The 19,473-nt window shown below is 39.9% G+C and overlaps 1 protein-coding gene across 1 annotated transcript in view; it reads left to right on the forward strand.

Moving 5' to 3' along the window:
• ZZEF1 (zinc finger ZZ-type and EF-hand domain containing 1) overlaps positions 1-19,473 on the forward strand; it is a 60,646-nt gene that overhangs the window by 34,163 nt on the left and 7,010 nt on the right. The window contains exons 32-50 of the mRNA XM_054287005.1: positions 298-459; positions 1,160-1,289; positions 1,539-1,677; positions 2,541-2,706; positions 3,445-3,707; positions 4,665-4,837; positions 5,385-5,532; positions 6,087-6,226; positions 6,649-6,926; positions 8,020-8,194; positions 9,253-9,385; positions 10,557-10,753; positions 11,800-11,919; positions 12,820-13,008; positions 13,368-13,468; positions 13,968-14,103; positions 15,050-15,409; positions 17,284-17,427; positions 18,275-18,443. Of these exons, the coding sequence (XP_054142980.1) occupies positions 298-459; positions 1,160-1,289; positions 1,539-1,677; positions 2,541-2,706; positions 3,445-3,707; positions 4,665-4,837; positions 5,385-5,532; positions 6,087-6,226; positions 6,649-6,926; positions 8,020-8,194; positions 9,253-9,385; positions 10,557-10,753; positions 11,800-11,919; positions 12,820-13,008; positions 13,368-13,468; positions 13,968-14,103; positions 15,050-15,409; positions 17,284-17,427; positions 18,275-18,443 (3,323 nt within the window). The remainder of the gene's footprint in view (positions 1-297; positions 460-1,159; positions 1,290-1,538; positions 1,678-2,540; positions 2,707-3,444; positions 3,708-4,664; positions 4,838-5,384; positions 5,533-6,086; positions 6,227-6,648; positions 6,927-8,019; positions 8,195-9,252; positions 9,386-10,556; positions 10,754-11,799; positions 11,920-12,819; positions 13,009-13,367; positions 13,469-13,967; positions 14,104-15,049; positions 15,410-17,283; positions 17,428-18,274; positions 18,444-19,473) is intronic.

The raw sequence follows: 19,473 nt of genomic DNA on the forward strand, positions 1-19,473 counted from the left end.
GACAAAACCTCTTTCTAATACTTAGGCAACACCATTGGCTTGCTCTTAATGGAATCCAGAAGGAAAACTGTCTTTCTTTCAAATTTCATAGTCTGTACTTGATAAATTGTGTAAGTTGAATACTTTGATAAACCTGAGTTCCTGCCACAGAGTTCCTTTAATGCACAGTAAAGCCTGAAAATCAGTGTGTAGGGGTTTTTCTACCCTTCCTCTCCACACACAATTTCAACTCTGGGTCTTTCAACTTTAGGTCACCTTTAGAACTGTCACATTTTAATGTCTTTTGTTTTTATTTAGGTCATTGCTTCCTGCCTTATCCTGTGTGCAGACAGCTCTCCTGCACCTCTTGGACATGAGCTGGGAGCCCAGTGATCTTTCCTTCTTTGTTGAGATCCAGCTGCCACAGCTCCTCATGACAACATCACAGGAGAACATCAGTATCCATGACAGTGTCATTTGGTGAGTCAGGAGCAATGCAGCTTTCTCATGCTGCTAAATATTGATTCCATTTTGCCCAGGAGGGTTCCTGAACTTCCTGCTGGAACAAGCAGTAAGGGTGCTATTAAAAAGTATGGCATAATTCTGGTCAGTATCCAAGGATTTATCTGAATTATTTCAATTTTTTTTTTGGCTGTATTCAGCAAAAAAAAGTCAATATTTTAGTATTGAAATTTCAGTATTTCAATAGTTTTTGCAAAAACTATTAGAATTTAATGTTTAACCTGATTACTACTGGAACACTTTTCTTGTTTAGCATTGTAGCAGGAGGTAAATAATACTCTTTATTGCCTTGATGAATGTCAAATGTTTTTAACACCTTCATATGGCAATTTTATAGTAATTGTATTTGCACATGAGCAAATGTGAAGGCCAGAAAATCTTAAAACATCTGATCTGATCTGTCAGCATTCCAAAAGCTGTTTTGTAAAAGTAGATTTTCCTGATTTTTGCATTATGGTCCCCATATGTATTTAAGAACATGTCACAGAAGCAAGAAGCAGGTGTCTGTATGGTCATTTATTAACTGAGTAAATGGATTTCTCACAATTCTGTTTTTATTAGCATGTCATAGCACTTTGTTCTTCATTAAAAAGTAAAGCTTTATTAAAGGGAAGCCTGATAGCATTCAAACTTAATTTTAAGCTTGTTTTTCTTTTAGTCAGTGGAGTGAAGAAGATGAAATTGCAGACTACAAGCAAAACTGTGAATGGATGGATGAATGTCAGGATGTAATGTTTGAGACCTGGTATGAAAAGATCGCTCAAGCTGACCCAGAGAAGCAGAGAAAGGTGACCTCCTGTTTTGTATACTTACCTGCAGAAGGGATAAATAAGAGACCTTTAAAAGCCTAAAGGGCTGAAAGGAATCTGGTTTATTATTAATTTTCATTAGCTGGATCTCTGCAGACTTTCAAGAGTCTAAAATGATTAAAATATCCCGATTCATTTTTGGCAGGGGAAATGTTCTGCTTTGTGTCTGAAGCTTTGTGAAAGTCAGAAAATAATCCTCAAGTAAATTGTTTTGGTTTATTGCTGTAGATGCACATGTTTGTGGCTCGTTACTGTGACCTGTTGAACGTGGACATTTCCTGTGATGGCTGTGATGAAATCGCGCCCTGGCATCGCTACCGCTGCCTGCAGTGCAACGACATGGATCTGTGCAAAACCTGTTTCCTTGGTAAGAACCACTAAATAACCCCTCAAAACCCTCTATCTGAAGCCAAAACAGTATCTTGGAAGTTATTGTCTTGGTTTGAAAAGGCAGGTGTCTGCTAAGGAAGGTGGGAGCCTTCCTTGAAATGGAAAATGTAAATCCCCTCCCTCTGAATTATTATAATTTTGAAATTAAGGGGCTCTCAGTTAAAGATATGGGAATAGGAATAAGAGTTCTTTATTAGGGAAGAAAATAAAACCAGTAAAATGCAGTAATACAAAACAAACCTGACGGAGTCAGAATAGACCTGACACCCTGTGTGTCAGGGTGGTGGCACAGCCCCATCCCATGGGGGCTCAGCCCTCCTGCAGTGCCAGCTGTGGTTCTGCTGGAGCAGGGATCCTGCACAAGGGGGGAGTTTTCCTCTGAAGGTCCAGTACTGGTGTAGATGGGCCTGGTCTTCTCTGGGAATGCAGGGGGCAAAGGCTTCTGTGTTGTTCCAGGGCGAGATTCCAGGTAGGAATGCTTGGCTCCTCCCCTGGGCGGAGCATCTCCCCATGGGATGCTGGGATTGGATCAGCCCTGCAGGGACACTCAGTGGCCATGGACAGAAGAGACTTCCTGGAGGGAGGTTTGGCTGTGGGAGAGATAAAGAAAACTGCCCAATGAACAGAAGATAACTGCCCCACCTCTGACAGATGGGGATAGAAAACACATCCCCACTCCCATCTTGCAAACCCAGGACAATTAGGCACAAAATAAAGTCAAACACTTTTCTCCTGGGTTCTTTTGAAATGTTTAACTGTTCTTTCCCTGATATGAATGTGAACTTGAAATTAGGAAAGGTCCTTTGTCAAAAAGATTTACAGGGAAGTCTTTCTTTGCAGGTGGAGTTAAACCTGAAGGACATGAGGATGACCATGAAATGGTGAATATGGAATATGCCTGTGATCACTGCCAAGGAGTTATCATAGGTCGGAGAATGAACTGCAACGTTTGTGATGACTTTGACCTTTGCTATGGATGCTATCATGCAAAGAAATACTCTGACAGGTATTAAAAATGTGATTTACTTTTCCCCATGTGGCAGAAAGACAATATTTAGTAGCTAAATACAATCAGTCATTCTCATGGTGCTTCCTATAAAGCTCTGTCTGACACCAGAACATCTCCTTGGTGTCTTTTGGGGAAACAAAGATAGGATCAGTTGGGCAAAAATGTCTGGAAACCTGCCTCAACCTCTGAAGTCACTTGGTAGGAGTTGTTTCCTGGATGTGGCTAAGAAAGCTGCAGAAGGAACTACCAGTCCTGTATGACAGGACAGAAGAGACAATCCCTACTGTGGAAAACAACAATTTCTTTGCTATCATGCAAAGAAATACTCTGATAGGTATTAAAAATGTTATGACCTCTGGTGTCAAGCACTGTGGCTACAAGCCTTTCCCACAAATTTATAGCTCCTTGGAGAGAAGGAAAAGATATTGGCAGGGCACATTTCAATAGCACAGCAATTAAAAATCTCCAATGACACAGATACTTCTCATGCCAGTAACAAACCCATTGCAGTATCAGCTTCTAGACAACACCCTCCCCATGCAAAGTCTTCCCTCTTCAACCATTCTACACTTGTTTCATTCGTGGAAAGATTAATACATAAAGCAAGAAATTGCTGTGCTATTGAAAGCAATGGGTTTTAAGTGTTTTCCTCTGAAGGTATTTTGTGTTGACTGACTGTGTTAATTAGCAAAAAACCAAAAGCTGCATTCCTAAGTGTGTCCCTTGTCCCTGCAGCCACCTGCCCACCCACAGCATCACAGTGTACCCCATGGTGACCATCCGCATCAGCGACCGCCAGCGCCTCATCCAGCCCTACGTCCACAACTACTCCTGGCTGCTCTTTGCTGCCCTGACCCTCTACAGTGCAGATCTGGCAAATGGGGAGGAAGTAGAAGGAGAGAAACTGGATCCTCAGGTCCTCAGTCATGCCAGGGTTCTGCAGCATCAGTGCATTCAGCTCATTGGGGACTGCCTGATGAAAGCGCAGCACGGAAAAGGTGAGTCAGCTCTGAACAATGCTTTCTACAAGTGTCACAAATGGCTGTGGTTACTGACTTGAAAGTTTCCAAAGGAAAGGGGAAGCTACTGTGTACTTCACTGAGAATAACTGTTTATGTAGAAAGCAAATGTAGAACAAGTGTCGTTCAGGGTCGCTGGAACATGGAAAATAGAGTACTTGAGAAAACTAATTTTATGCTAACATAAACATTGGACACAACTTGGCAAGTCTCTGGTTGTTTTTTTTTCCATCTTAGCTGTTGTAAAGGGATCAGTCAATACAGCTTCATGTTCTTTTAGTAATGTATCACTGACAGCTGAAGGACAGCAAATGACTTGGTGGAAAAAGTTTTTTGTTCTGCATCTCATGGGAAGAGGTTTTAAACTGTGTTTGTGGTATAAATTTCTGGCAGTGGTGTTCATTTGTCTGGAAATTGGGGATTCTGTGAACAAAGACCTACTATAGAAAATAGGGTTATACAATAGGGACCTATTTTAAATGTATCAAAAATTTTAGACTGAAATTCAAATAAGTTTGCTGGTAGTTTTTGGGAGCAGCTCTAATACAACTGAAATACCACCACCACTAATTAATCTGTTACTCATTAATTAATCTGTTTACAATATACAGTTCTGTTGTGCAAGTGGTCAGAATACTGAAAAATAAAACAAATGTCATTTGCTATTCATAATTTACACTCTACTGTTTTCTTAAATTAAGACCTGTACCCCAATGGCATCTTTGAGGTGGGATATGTCACCATCTGTCCATCACTAGTATTCAATGGAACTACATAATTATATCAGCTTGATAGAAAATATGTTTTTGCTTAAGTTAATGTTCAAAAGAATTGTGTAAGAAGTTTGCAGTTCTCTTTTAAAGTGTTTAAGTTCTGCTTTTTGTCTGTCTTGCCACTCAACAGCAAAATAACTTTCATAACTTTTTTTGCTTCCAGGACTGAAAAATTTAGCTCTCCTCTGCATGTTACCAGAAGATGAGTCCATCTCAGAGAAGGGCACTGTTTCAGGCAGTCCTCCCACAGAGAGTGCTCCAAAAAGTCACCCTGGGGATAGAGCAGGGAAGGGAAGAGATGAGAAACGCAGCCCAGGCTCGTTGGTGCATCGCAGTGTGAGTAGCTGTTATCTCCAGAACCCCTGATATCACACATGTGATCTGATATTAAACATCTTCAGGTGCTTAAACACCTATTCTGAATGTGGGACTGAAATAAGGAATATTAATTATTCCATTTGTAGGTAAAAATTAGGGGGGAAAGGGGACAGTTGTTTTTTTCATTAGATCTGGCTGATCAAAAACGTCTTGTTCTGAACTGATTTTGACAAAAGTGTTGCAGGAAAGAGCCTGTCTTGTTCTTTGTGAAAGGGCTGTCATTTCTCTTGCTTGAGTATTAGTATGAGTTTCCTACAGTTTTATACAGTGTTTAAAACTCTTACAGTGTAATAATCCTATTCAGGGAGATATGAGCAAAATAAAATAACATAATTTAATTGTATGGGAACTTAAGACATGAATACATCAAGACATTCTTCAGTAGAAGGTTTTGATACTCAAAGAAAAATGTTTGTCAAGTGCAGATGACTGAATTCTTTCCATGCTTGTTCCTGCAGGTATTACATTTTGTTTTAATCTTTTAATATTTCTGGTTTATTTTTAGGGGAAAGGAGATACTCGCAAGGAAATCCAGTCTCCTGCAGAAGATAAAGCAGGAAAACAAGAAATTGAAACCAAAGCTGTCTCTGCAAAGAAAGCTGCTGTGAGACAAGAGTCAGACGTGACTGTGGATGGGAATGTTCCTGCAACAGGTAAAAAATAATTTCTCATTTTCCCTGTCACAGAAATATCTACTCATCTGCAAACAAACAGCTGTCCTTTTTATTCCTAATCCAGTCTTGCATATTTTCAAATGTCTGCTTTGTGAAAACCTGCCAGACATTGCTTTGAACAAATGCCTTGCAGTCTGTTTAAAGGAGTCTGGAAATCAGAGTTGATCTCCACAAGTATTTATCCATGTATGGAGATAATAGTCCCTGTTGGTCTCACACAACACTTGTGTGTTCTGATGCACTCGGAGCAGAAAATAAGTGTCTTATCCTGTTAAAGATTGGGATTGTAAGAATTTTGAAAGTTAAATGGATCTGTCCAGCACTGTCCTATATATGTTTTACTAGATGGTATAACTTTCTTTACCTTCTGTTTCCATACACTTTTATAAAGACTTTATTTTCAAATTGTAATAATTCTTTTTTATAATTTCTATTTATTTTTAAATTTGGATTACAAAAATTAAGCTATCACTTATTTCTTTTATTTTTTATGTCACTTAGGGGATTTTCTTATTTTGTTTTTATTTTCAAAGCAGGTGACCCCATCTCAGAGGATTCAACCCCAAAACCAACAGAGAAGGTTTTAATACCTAGCCAGGAACAAGTTTTTGCTGAATGCTCTCAGAAGAGGATTTTGGGGTTGCTGGCAGCTATGTTACCGCCTTTCAAATCAGTTAGTTCTTTTTAATTCCATCTGGGGTTTTTTCTGCACAAATAACATTAATAAAATTAATAGGAATTAACTGTGGGGTATGGACCCATGTTCCTTACATGTTATGAAATGTGAATTAGAATGTCTTCAGATACTGACATCACTAAGGAATGTAAGGGATTGTTCCTGGGTGGGGGGAGAGGGAAGGGAATTTTAATGTGTCTCTGAAGTAGAGTCTTAGCTGTTAAGCATAGTTTAAATCTTCAGTTTAGCTTCACATGTTAGGTTACGCTAACAGGCCAATAACCAAAGTAGGAATGTAGCTTCTCATTCCTTCTGTCCCATTTGAAAGACCTTCAGAACAGAAGCTTTTGCATGTGCTGACTTTGACTAAAAATCTTGTTTTCTTTCCTTGCCTCACTGAGATTTTTCTCTCTCCCCAGGGCTCCACAATGTCTCTGATCAACCTAGAACAAATACTTCCACTGATGTTTCATGTTGTAATCTCAAATGCTGGCCACCTGAATGAAACTTATCATTTAACCTTGGGACTCCTGGGCCAGTTAATCCTCAGGCTAATGCCTGCAGAAGTGGATGCTGCTGTGACTAAAATCCTTTCAGCCAAACATAGTTTGTTTGTACCAGGAGATGGGTCTGCAGTGCCAGAAGGATGGAAGACAACTCATCTTCTGTTCAGTCTGGGAGCTGTGTGTTTAGACAGGTGCTTCTTACCTTATCCCAATCAGTTAATCTCTGCTGAAAAGTAATTTTTTTTCATGTATGCCTTGTTCATAGAGGCTTTTTAATAGGAAGGTAATTAAACTTGTACTCTGGTCATGGAAAGGGCTTAGCATCTGCAGCCTTTGTTGCAGTGGGAATTTTAATTTCCTTCCAGGGAAGGCTGGCTGCTGAAGAGTGGCCTAATATCCTGTGCTTACCTCCACAGCATGTCAGGGAGGAGGAAGTGAGGTTTGGAAACTACAAGGAAAGCCAAAACTACAGTCCTTTACTTTTTGTGTGACATTCCTCCTCCCACATTTTTACAAATCTCTTGTGTAACTTGGGAAAGGAGGAGGGTGTGTCACATAACTATCACCAGTAATGACTTCTGGATCTGGCCCTTCTATGTAAGAGGTTTTTTATAGTAAAATTGCACTGGAAACAGCAGGGAGGGACAGATTTTGAAGATCCTGAGAAAGTTTTTAAGCATTCTGAGATTAATGTCATGCCTGTTAAATGTGACTTATTTTTTATTGTAATTGTGTTTTAGAGGAAAGCTTCATAAACAAATAGAAAAGCATATGAAATGATTTTCATAATTTTTAAATTTATGAAAAGCATACAAAATTTAAGAATATCCAGAGCATAAGCTGAGGGAAAGGATTTTCTCAAAAGCTAACTTTAGTTAGTAAGAGACCAGACTAACTTTAGTGTAAGAAACCAGTCTCTGTAGGTTTTGTGCTTCAGAGAGTGAGCCGGTGGTCACATACATAGGAAACAAACTTCTTGCTGCCATGCAAACAGAAACTTCTGAGTTCTAAACTAAAATTCAGAGTTAACAGTGGCAATGTTCAAGCACACTTTGATTTGAGACCTTATTCTCAGAAAGCAGAATAATATTTATGCTCTGTAGAAAACAAAACAAAATTCATGTGTCAGCTGGCATGAAAGCCTCGAGTATTTGGAAAATCATTTCTGTAACAATTTGAAAGTTGCAGCAGTGACAGATCAGCAGTGCTATGCTGTTTTGAGGAGGAATAGCCTCAGGTAAGCTGCATTCAGCCCTCCTAAAGCAGCCTGCTCTTGCTTTGCAGCCGGGTGGGGCTGGACTGGGCGAGCTCCATGGCCGACATCCTGCGCGCCCTGAACTCCTCGGCACAGTGGCACCACGTCATTGCTGCCTTCACTGACCACTGCATTAAACAGCTGCCCTTCCAGCTGAAGCACACCAACATCTTCACTTTGCTGGTGCTGGTTGGCTTTCCTGAGGTAGGTGACCTGGCAGTCCTAAAGGAAACAGAATTGGCTAAAGCTTTTAGGTGTCTCTAAGTGCTACAGATTCCATCAATTGGAGACAACCTTTATAAACTCTCAAAACTTGGTGGGTGTAGTATTTTCTGGGGTCCTCCATGGCAGGAAGGAATGAATGTGACTCCATGTTCTTAGAAGGCTAATTTATTATTTTATGATAGTATAGTACAGCATATTATAGTACACTATAGTATAGTACAGTATATTATAGTACACTATAGTATAGTACAGTATAGTATAGTATAGAATGCTGTACTAAAACTATACTAGAGAAAGGATACAGACAGAAGGCTTAACAAGATATAATGAAAAACTCATTACTCTCTCCTCAGAGTCTGACACAGCTGGCTGTGATTGGTCATTAAGTCAAAACAATTCACATGTTGGATAAACAATCTCCAAAACACATTCCAAAGCAGCAAAACACAGGAGAAGCAAATGAGATAGTATTGTTTTTCCTTTTTCTCTGAGGCTTCTCAGCTTCCCAGGAGAAGAATCCTGGGCAAGGGGATTTTTCCAGAAAACATGACAGTGACAGATGCGTGTCAGAGTTTACATCTTTCCTGTAGTGCACAATTAATGTTGATTTAATGAAGAATAATGAGCTGGTTTTGCCTGGCATTTCTTTGGATGCTGCTTATAACTGCTACAAGCAAACCAGCTTCATTTGTTTCAGTATCTAAAAGGACTTCTGTACAAGCAAAACAATCCATTCTCCATCTTGATGTTCATAACTGATACACTGCCTACGTAACATTAAATTGGTTATTGTAGGCATTTGTTTTATAGTCTTGAACTTCTATTTTCTAAAGATAAGCAAATGCCAGGCATCAAGCAGTGGCTCAGCAAAAAAATAAAATAGCAAAAATAAGCAATACAATAAAATACAATAGCAAAAATAAGCAATACAATAAAATACAGTAGCAAGAATAAGCAAATGTAACCAATAGAAGACATGGCTGTGTATTTGTAAATTAATATTCCAAATGCTAACTGCAGTTCTGCTGCTGTTTCAGGTGCTGTGTATGGGCACTCGTTCTGTGTACATGGACAATGCTAATGAGCCTCACAGTGTGATCATCCTCAAGCACTTCACTGAGAAAAACAGGGCTGTGGTTGTGGACATCAAAACCCGAAAGAGAAAAACAGGTTCTGTGGCATTTTTGTTTTATCAGAGAATCACAGAGTATTTCCTTGCAGTTTGTTAAAAGCAAATGTTAACCAGACCACTGAGCAGAGTTTGAATTCCATTATTAGTAAGTTGCTTGATTTTCTGCTCACAGGTTACCAAATTCTGCTTGCAGGTCATTGCCAAATTGTGAAGCTTCTGCAGAAATTATTTCAATTATTTTTATTCAGAAAAGGATTTAGAAAGCTGTTGAGACCTTTCTGTTGATTGAGAAATCTCAGAAACAAGCTTTTGATGAAGATAAAGCAGTTGTTTAAAGACTTGTGTAGTGCTTGTGTGTTATCCTTTAAAAACCTGTGCTTAATGTTTTAGAACAATTGCTAATTATAAAACAGCTTGGATATCCCTAAAATTTCAAAAAGATCATAAAAAAAATCAAAAAAGATCAATTTATTTATTAATTAATATAAATAATATAATTATATATAAATAAAATATATAAAATATATTGATTAATATTAATTAAATATATTATATATTTAATATATTATACCCAAAATTTCATACTATTTAATATTTAATGTATATTTAACATTTTAATTAATATTTTATATATATGTAACATTTTAATTTGATATCTAACATATATTTTTATATAACAAATCAGTTGGGTTTTTAGGAGCAAGGGCTTTTCTCTTTGTATGACCTAATATAGTGAAGTTAATAAAGCAAAGGTTGTCCTAGGATTTGACTACTGAAGTTGTGTAAAAGACATTTGGAAAAATCAACAGACTAAATCACTTTTTGATATTCAAGGAAGATTTGAATATAAAAGCTCTTCTTTTTGTTTAACTGGTGACATTTTAAACAGTAAGATCAGCAATATTTATTTCATCATATCAATTGCAGGTCAGAATTTTCCCCATTTTAGTTGTAACATACAACATAAGCTGCTGTGCTGCTAATGTGCAAAAATGTGCTGTTGCCAGAAGTGACCTGGGGATTTTTAACTTTCACTAAAAAATGAAACACTTTCTTGACTGTTCAGGGAATCTGAGATAATTTTTGTATTAGACCTTTACTAGAATATAATTGATGTAAGGATGTCTCAACCTCCTCATATCTACTAACAGATGACTCTACAACATTTTGATGTGAACCAAGTAAATTATGTTTTTTTCTCTCTTATAGTGAAAGATTATCAATTGATTCAGAAATGTGGGCAGGAGGGCAGTGATTCCCAGACCCAGCTGAGGCAGTACCTGCAGCACTTTGTCCTCATCTCCACCCACCTCCTGCAGACCAGCATGGACAGCAGCTATGCTGAGGCAGTGGAGACAACCTGGGTCCTGTCACTGGCTCTGAAGGGGCTCTACAGAACTCTGAAGGTACCTGACACAGAATATGATAAAAAAATAAAAATTCATGTTCTGCCCTGTGCTGCAGGAACTTGGGTATTGACTGAGCCCACTGGGGAATCACCACAAGGGCATTTCTGTCCCAGCTGGATCCTTTATTCCCAGTCTGTAGGGGGTTGGAAATGTTGCTGGGCTTTAAATGGCTTTTGTGAGTCTGAGCTGTAAGTTGTTTTGCTTCTCCTCTGTGGGGGCCAGCCATTCAGGAGGGCTCAGGAAGAAATTCCTAGAGATAGGTCAGCTTCACTCCATAAAATGTTTTCTCACTCCTGAAGTATTTGAAGAGGAAATTTTTCCCCCCTTTTTTTCCCCCCCTTTTTTTCCCTCCCTTTTTTTCCCTCCCTTTTTTTCCCCCCTTTTTTCCCCCCCTTTTTTCCCCCCCTTTTTTCCCCCCCTTTTTTTCCCCCCTTTTTTTTCCCCCCTTTTTTCCCCCCCCTTTTCCCCCCCCTTTTTTCCCCCCCTTTTTTCCCCCCCTTTTTTTCCCCCCTTTTTTTTCCCCCCTTTTTTCCCCCCCCTTTTCCCCCCCCTTTTTTCCCCCCCTTTTTTCCCCCCCTTTTTCCCCCCCCCTTTTTTCCCCCCCTTTTTCCCCCCCCTTTTTTCCCCCCCCCTTTTCCCCCCCCCTTTTCCCCCCCCCTTTTTTCCCCCCCCTTTTTTTCCCCCCCCTTTTTTTCCCCCCTTTTTTCTCCCCTTTTCCCCTCCCTTTCCCCCCTCTTTTTCCTCCCCCTTTTCCCCCCTTTTTTTCTTTTTTATTCCTTTTTTTCCTTTTTTTTCCTTTTTTTTCCTTTTTTTTCCTTTTTTTTCCCCCTCAGTTACTGCTCTGTGCACATCACAGATGATACCCTTACAGGATTTCAAGTGGGGATTTTTATTTTAGGGAAATGCAAGGAAAAGATTCCCAGTGTAATTCATCTGGGCAGGAAATTCACCCAAGGCTGTGTGACAAGGCCTCTCAAGCACTGTGATGCATTGTTCCTTTTTTAGTTATTTATTTTTATGTGTGTGTGTGTCTGTGTGTGCAGATTCATGGCTTTAAGGAGATCCAGTCTGCCTTTCTTCAGTCTGGTTTACTCAAACTCCTGGTGAAGAAGTGTAGCAAAGGAACTGGCTTCAGTAAGACTTGGCTTCTCCGAGACCTGGAGGTAAGAAAAGTGACATTTTGTAAAAAGTCAGGCTTCACACAGTGGCATGAGAGGTTATGGCAGTACCCTGCCCTCCTGGGGACTCAGGATTATCCCTAATTAATCTCTAAAACAATGTTCACTTAACTGTATCCCTGAATCTGCCTCTTCTGCCCATCATCATCCTGTGGATAACAGACTAAATTCTTTAAAGCAGGAGCTGATTTTCACTAATCTGATTTTATTTGGAAAACAATTTGCAGGATGAGACATTACTCACCTACTCAGATTGTTTTATGGATTTTATTTAGACTGGTCTTGAGAATTCCATTCTTCAATTTAGAAAATAATCTCAAAGAAAGGCATGACTTGCACAAGGTTTTGCTGCTGTGCAGGTGGGGAGATCAATGCACACATGGGCATATTCTTTCACACTGGTTGTTAATTGCTGAAAGATAAGTGTGGTTCAACTATTTGTTATGTTTTATCTTAGGCAGGAGTTGTGATGATTCATCTTTAGGACTGTGATGAAGCCAAAGGGCTGTTTCAAAAGGAGCAGGGTGTGTAGGGGCATCACTGGCATTTTGTGATGGTCACCTTTGCTCTGGTTTTGTCTTGGAATCTTCAAATCTTTGTTGTACTGAAATGTTTAAATAATTACTTTCTCAACTTCCTTTGCACTTTCAGCTAACCACTGAAGTTGTCTTTGCAGCTGCATGGAAGGTGTAACTCATTAGTGAAGTGGGAAATGATTTTGGTTTGTGCTTTGGGGTTGGTTTTTTATTTTTAGGTGTGCTTCCTTACAAAATAGCATTTGTTAAGCACTGTTCAGGTCTGATAATGTTCCTCTAAGATGCTGATTGCAAATAAACTCCTAATACCTGCAGCTGTCACACCATGTGTTACCTTTTTTCTGTGCAGATTTTGTCAATAATGCTGTATTCCTCAAAGCAAGACATCAGTTCCCTGGCTGAGCAGGAGGATACTGAACTGGAAGACAGGGAACAAGATCAGGATGTGGAGCAGCCTGTTGTTGGTCCTGTTGACTTAGAGCAGAACAAACTTGATCCTCTGGAGGGCCTGGATGAAGCCACCAAAATTTGCTTCTTGGTATTTAAATTAATTTACCTCCTTCTGGGTAAATGTGCATTTGCTAGTTGCATAAAACATTTGGTGATTCATGTGGTTGTTTTCCTTCTGAATTTATAGAGTATGGGTGTATGTGATTGCAGTGCATCATTCTTTAATGAAAATAAAATAGATCTACAGTAATGAATGCTACAAAATCATTATACTGTGTTATGCTAAATTACTTCTCATTATTATTAATCCAGATGCTAAGTTCATTAATTCCCTATCTACAAAGTGGGAAATAATTCTTAGGTCATTCTTAAAGAAATTCAGCCTTTCTTTTCCTCCTCTGATGTATTTTTGGGGTTTTTTTAAATTTCTCTTTGCTCCTTGCTCAGATGACACATGATGCACTTAATGCACCTCTTCACATTCTTCGAGCCATGTATGAGCTGCAGATGAAAAGAACAGAATCCTTTTTCCTGGAAGTTCAAAAGAGGTATGTGAAGTTCTGGGTCCAGCAGAGAAAAATGGTGGGTGAAAATCTAAAATCCTCTCAGTGCTGGATAGAAATTCTTCCAAGGATAAGATTTGGTTTTCATGTGTGAAAAAGTAAGAAAATAAACTTCTGTTAAGTTGTATTTATGGAAGCAAGCCACCATCCTCTGAAACACATCACATGCTCTTTTCTATGGTAGCTCCATATGAAGTTCCACTAAATTCTGTGAACTGAGTCGAGTCAAGAGCTCACATGTGGCTTCTGGTACTCAGAGATCTCACAGAGACACCATGTTCTCACAGAAATGAGTGATTTTTGTAACATTTAAATCCTTTGGCTTGTTAGAACAGGGGAACAGTTAACATGACAAAAATAGACAGAGCTTAATCTTTCCAAAACAGAAGGTGGGAAGATTTAATTTGCATTTAATTGCCCTAATTGAGTTTGCATTACTTTGGAAACACATTTGTGTATTTTTGATTTCTTTGCCTGTGTGAAGGTTTGATGGGGATGTGATCACAACGGATGAGAGGATCCGGACCCTGGCTCAGAAGTGGCAGCCCAGCAAACGCCTGAGGCTGGAGGAGCAGAGCTCCAAGGCAGTGGATACAGACATGATCATCTTACCCTGTTTGGTATGGACACCTCTACAAACAGCAACAGCTGGAAAATAATCAATTCTGGCATTCGTGCCTCAGATTTTTTTTTAATACATCTGAAATAATCTGTTATCAATGTTTTATGTCAAAATGAATAAGCAAGTATTTCTTCCTTGTTATTCCTTCCTTAAGGAAGTGAAAAAACTTGATTCCCAGGCCAGGAGAACAAATTGTGATTGCAGGCTGTAATTTCCTCCCCTTACACAAGAGAGATTGTATCTCATTGCTGTAAGCTTATGCCCTGCTACTGTTTTAGCATATCATTGTTATCTTAAATTCAGCAGAACACGGAAGCAATGAATTTATCTTGTAAAGTAGACACTACACTTGCAAGCTTTGGGTTTTGTATTCAATTACAGGGTCCCACAGCTCTGCTTTATTTTGAGGGCTCGCTCCTGGCCATGAGGTGTCACCAGCACAGCTGTTTATCAGTTGCATAGCAAAGGGGAAGGAGCTTCCTGAAGCAGTTTCACATAATTAAAAGAAAAAAATGGACCTTTCAACAGCTTATACAGAGGCTGTGAAATACCCACGCCTGGAAATTGTCCAAACTTAACTGGACAAAGCCCTGATTTTGAAGTTATCTCAGCCTTAAGTCAAATTTGGAGGAAGTGTTCTCCAAAAGTCCCTCCCAGCTTGCCTCATTTCAGGGTACTTGGGAGCTTTACCTCTATAGGTGAGCTTCAATTAACACTAATTCTGGTTAGAATTCTGCCTGCTATTTCCACAAATGCATCAGTGTGTGTAGACATAAACAATGATTCTCAGGAAATTATAGCTGTGTGAGATATCCTACATTTGTGGGGTTTTTTTCACAAATTCATTTATAAATTCAGCTTGCAATTTTTCCGGTCAGATATCCAAACATAAGGCAATAAATTATAAACAGCCTGTTTTCAAACTTGCATTTCTCTTCTTGCAGTCCAAGCCTGTACTGTGTGATAAAGCAACAGAAGAAACCAATCCTGTAGCCCAGAAACTCATCACCAACACAGAGAGTGACCTGCAGCTGAGCTACGCCAAGCAGCGCCGCACCAAGAGCTCCATCCTCCTGCACAAGGAGCTGGACTCCAGGAGTAAAAAGGCTGTCAGGGACTACCTGTACCGTGTCAATGAGGCTATTGCAGTTCTCTATGCCAGGCATGTGCTGGCATCCTTGTTAGCTGAGTGGCCTGATGATGTGGCAATAAATGAGGAAATCCTAGACCTCAGTGGCCCAGCCCATATGACATACATCCTGGACATGCTGATGCAGCTAGAGGAGAAGCAGCTATGGGAAAAAGTAAGTGGATTTCACTTAGGATTTCACTTAGACATGTGAACAAAACCTGTGCCCACATGCCATGAGACTCTGACTAACAGGAATACATGCAGTTCCTTTTTGCAACGAAATTGAAACTCCGAAATTTAAATTAGTTCTGAAAAACCAGTTGGAATCTGTCAGTCTTGATGTGCTGATCTTGTTAAGAGAAGATGAAAAAATAGCTGTGTAGAGAGAACTCTTTCAGTTATGAAAGAGAAACTGGTAAAATAGGCAGTCTGGTTTGAAAATAGACAATATAGATGGTAATCTAGGGAAATTGGTAAAATTGGCAGTGCCTTTTAAAAGCTGCTGTTTTCTTAGATCTCAATGTCTATATTGTAATACCTGCTACTCCACTGATGAGCTGCTGGTGGAAGTGATCTTGGAATTACAATAGAATGTTGTAATGAAAATGTCAGCTCAAGGCTTCACAGCAGTCAAAGCAAATCAAGTGCTGGGAATCTTCAAAAAGGGAATGAAAAGTAAAGCAGAAGGCATTGATATGCCACTGAACCAATGCTATGCACTCTTTTGGACTGCAGTGACTCCCTCATCTCATTAAAAAAGTAAAATAAGGTGCAGTACAACTGGAAGAGGTCTAGAGAAGAATGGCAGGGATTATTACAGCCATAAAATAATTTCAGGATGAGGAACCAACTGGTTTTCTTCCTTCTGGATCTTTCCCCTGTGAGGCATTGAGGGAGAGGGAGCAATGGAAAAGTCTGTTCCTCTTTCTCTGTAGGTTTAAAGCAGTAAATAGCATGCAAAAGTTTAGAGCCAGTATTATTCACTGGCCCTCCCAGTAAGAAAACAAAGGAGTGTCAGATTAAGGTAATAAGTGGCAGGTCCAAAACAAACCAAAAGAACAGGCTCTTGACACAGTAAGTCATGGAAATTGTTGCCCCAGGGTGTTTTTATGGGTTCAGAAAAGGGCAGGATGAACTGATAGAATAAAATCCATTAGGGCATATTAAATGTAAAAGCCTAGCCTTTGTCTTAGGCTGTTCTGTATGTGCAGAGTGCATTCAGGAAACTGCTGCATGCTGCTTTGTTTTTGAAACTCCTTTTCCCAATAAATCAGTTTTTGGCAGATTTGGAGATGAACCTGCTGGCCTGAGCTGGTGGATTACATTTTGTAGGAGGAGTTGGGAGATGGTAGATGAAGACATGGCCTCAATGAGTTGCTCTGATGATATGAAAGGGCCTCAAGAAACAGAATTCCTGGATTCAGGCTTTTATGCACTGCTATAAAAATAAGAAAAAGGGAGACTCGGGTGGTTCTGAATTCTGTTTAGTATGTCCTGATAGATTAAAGGACATTTTTGGATAGTTTTAAATGTACAGGACTTGCATCTGCTGCTTTCAAAACTTCAGCCATCTCATTGATACTTTATAATTTCTTCTTATGCACAGAGTTGTACTTTTTTTGTTTTTGAAGGCTGAAATATAGACATGTTCTATTAAAATCAAAACCTGTAGGTATAGAAAGTAAAGGTGCCTGTTTAGTATGTTAACAAAGTTGTTTATCTCACTTGATTGCAGCTTTAGTTTCCTGTTAATTACTTCATGGATTAGCCTTGATTCTAGCAGTTGTGTGAAGAGACATGGCCAATATCTGTCATGTTTTTATCAAATAAAGAATGAAAGGTCTAGAACAGAAGACAGAGTGAAATCTTTTGTGCTTATGGAGATGACACTTGCAGGCATAATTTCTGGATTTATCTTGCTGGTACCTTGATTCCCTGTTCCAAAATACTGTGTGGCTGGACATGACTCATGTCAGCCATCAGAATGTACAGCTGTAAATGTTCTTTTGACAGTAAATTATATTTCCATGACATTTCTCCCCCCAGATTCTGCAGAAGGTGCTGCATGGGTGCAAGGAGAGCATGCTGGGGACCATGGCCCTGACAGCCTGTCAGTTCATGGAGGAGCCAGGGATGGCTGTGCAGATGAGGGAATCTCAGCATCCTTACAACAACAACACCAACTTTGAGGTAGGGCAGGCAGGGGTTGCAGACATCACTTGAAGCTGGAATCACCCAGGGATGGAGCAGAAGCCTCTCAGAGTTCACAGGGGTATCTGTGGGACTGAATTCTGTGCTTGAAGCACCTGTGAAGTCTGGTCAGTCTTCCTTGGAAAAGGCTGATGTCAGATCAGATAGCTCAGGCCTTGCCCTGCAAAGAAATGTGTTCAATCAAGCACTTTAATGGAATGCTAATTCAATCATATGGAAAGTGCATAACTTACATGGTTTTACTGTGCATGTGTTTGAAGCAGATCAGATTTGTAAGTGGTTTCAAGGCCTTAATGATCAAATGTTTCTACCCTTCCTTCCAAAGATTTGTTTCAGTTGGCCTCTTCCAGTTGGCCCTTGTGCTGTTAGATGAACAGCACAAACAATTCCCTGTCACAAACAATTTCTGACTTTCTTCTCTTGATACTGTTTGATAGCATTTTTCTGATATGGTTTGGTAAGTAATTATTGCCTCTGGGCAGTCTTGAGATTTCTAATTTCCCTGCTGCTCTGACTCCTCTGATTTTCATTTTTAAAATGCATATAACCCCTTAGGTTCTGGCAGTGAGATCAATATCAGCAACAATTACAGCCTTTAAAAAAGGAAAGCATTGCTGGCAATTCATTTTACATGCTTACCAGCTAATGTGAACAATAGGCCATGCTTTACATTTGTTAAATTAGCTCAGGGTAAAAATATCAAAGTAAAAAACTCACAGAGATGCTGTAATATTTTTTATATCTCCCTTGTTCATATAGTGAAAGTTCAGTGGGCTGTGGGCAGTGCAGTGTGCCAGCACACAAAGCTGCTGTGTTTATTTCTCAGGATAAAGTTCACATTCCTGGTGCTATCTACCTCTCCATCAAGTTTGACTCTCAGTGTAACACAGAGGAGGGCTGTGATGAGCTGCTCATGTCCAGCAGCAGTGACTTCCAGCAGGACAGGCACAGCTTCAGTGGCTCCCCCCAGAAATGGACTGACTTCGAGCTTCCAGGTGAGCAGGGCTGCTTCAAGGGCACACAGGATACTGCTGGGGCTCCTGAGAGAAACTCCTGATGAGTTAAATATCCTGAGATATACAGGGAAAAAGCCAATCCTTTCCTTGTCCCACTCTGTTTGCTCTGACGTGCTGCTCTTGCATTTGTTTCTGCAAAGTGCCTTATCTGTTGTTGTGCTGTGACCTTTTCTTTCCACCACTCACTCACTCAAAGCATGCACACAGCTACTGGAAACAAATTTGATCTTGATTGTGTTCCAACACAGTCCTTGTTCTGCACGATATTCACTGACATTGTTTATGCCTTGTCTTACTTTCCACAGGAAGCATGTTTTTTTTTTATTTAAAAAAAGAAAAGATATGCTTATCTCTGTGCTCTGCTGCTGCTCTGAGCAAAGAGAGGCAGTGCCAGCACCTTGGCTCCAGCTGGTGCCACAGAGCACAGCTGGAAAAAACCCAAGGTTTGACTGCCAGCTGCACTCTGGATTCTCTAACACATTTGTGAGAGCACAGTGAGGAGCAAATGCCAGAGAGCTCAAGGACTGCAAAGTCTCTGGTTCTGATTTTAACCTGGTTTAACCCACTGAGCACTGGGCACTGCAGGAAGCTCTTGACTTCAAGGACTGGCAGCACCTATAAAGAGATTTAGGAACTTTCTTAGCAAGCCTGTTTGGGTTGCAAGTGCTGGTTTTGGGTTGCAAGTGCTGGTTTTGGGTTACAAGTGCTGGTTTTGGGTTGCAAGGTACTGGTTAAAAGCAGATGTGTGTTCTGTAGAAATATTTTAGATTTTTGTGAACTTCTATCTGTCTTCTTTTTCATCCCTAATAGTTGCTGAGGTTTGCCAAGGAGCTGAACTTTGAAGCTCATTGTTTAGAGCAGCTTTGGCTGTGAAACTTGAGTTTCACCTTGTGAAAATTCATTTACAACCAAGGCTGTCTGGATTAAGGCTCTTGGTTCCAGCAGGTTTTAGCTGAAACCAGACATTTGAAGGCTTCTGGGCTTTTTATTTGATTGAAGGGCTTTCTCC

The sequence above is a fragment of the Melozone crissalis genome, unplaced genomic scaffold, assembly GCF_028551555.1.
Source record: "Melozone crissalis strain CALT ecotype California unplaced genomic scaffold, PUWL_Pcris_2 ptg000057l_1, whole genome shotgun sequence".
NCBI classification, from domain to species: Eukaryota; Metazoa; Chordata; class Aves; order Passeriformes; family Passerellidae; genus Melozone; species Melozone crissalis.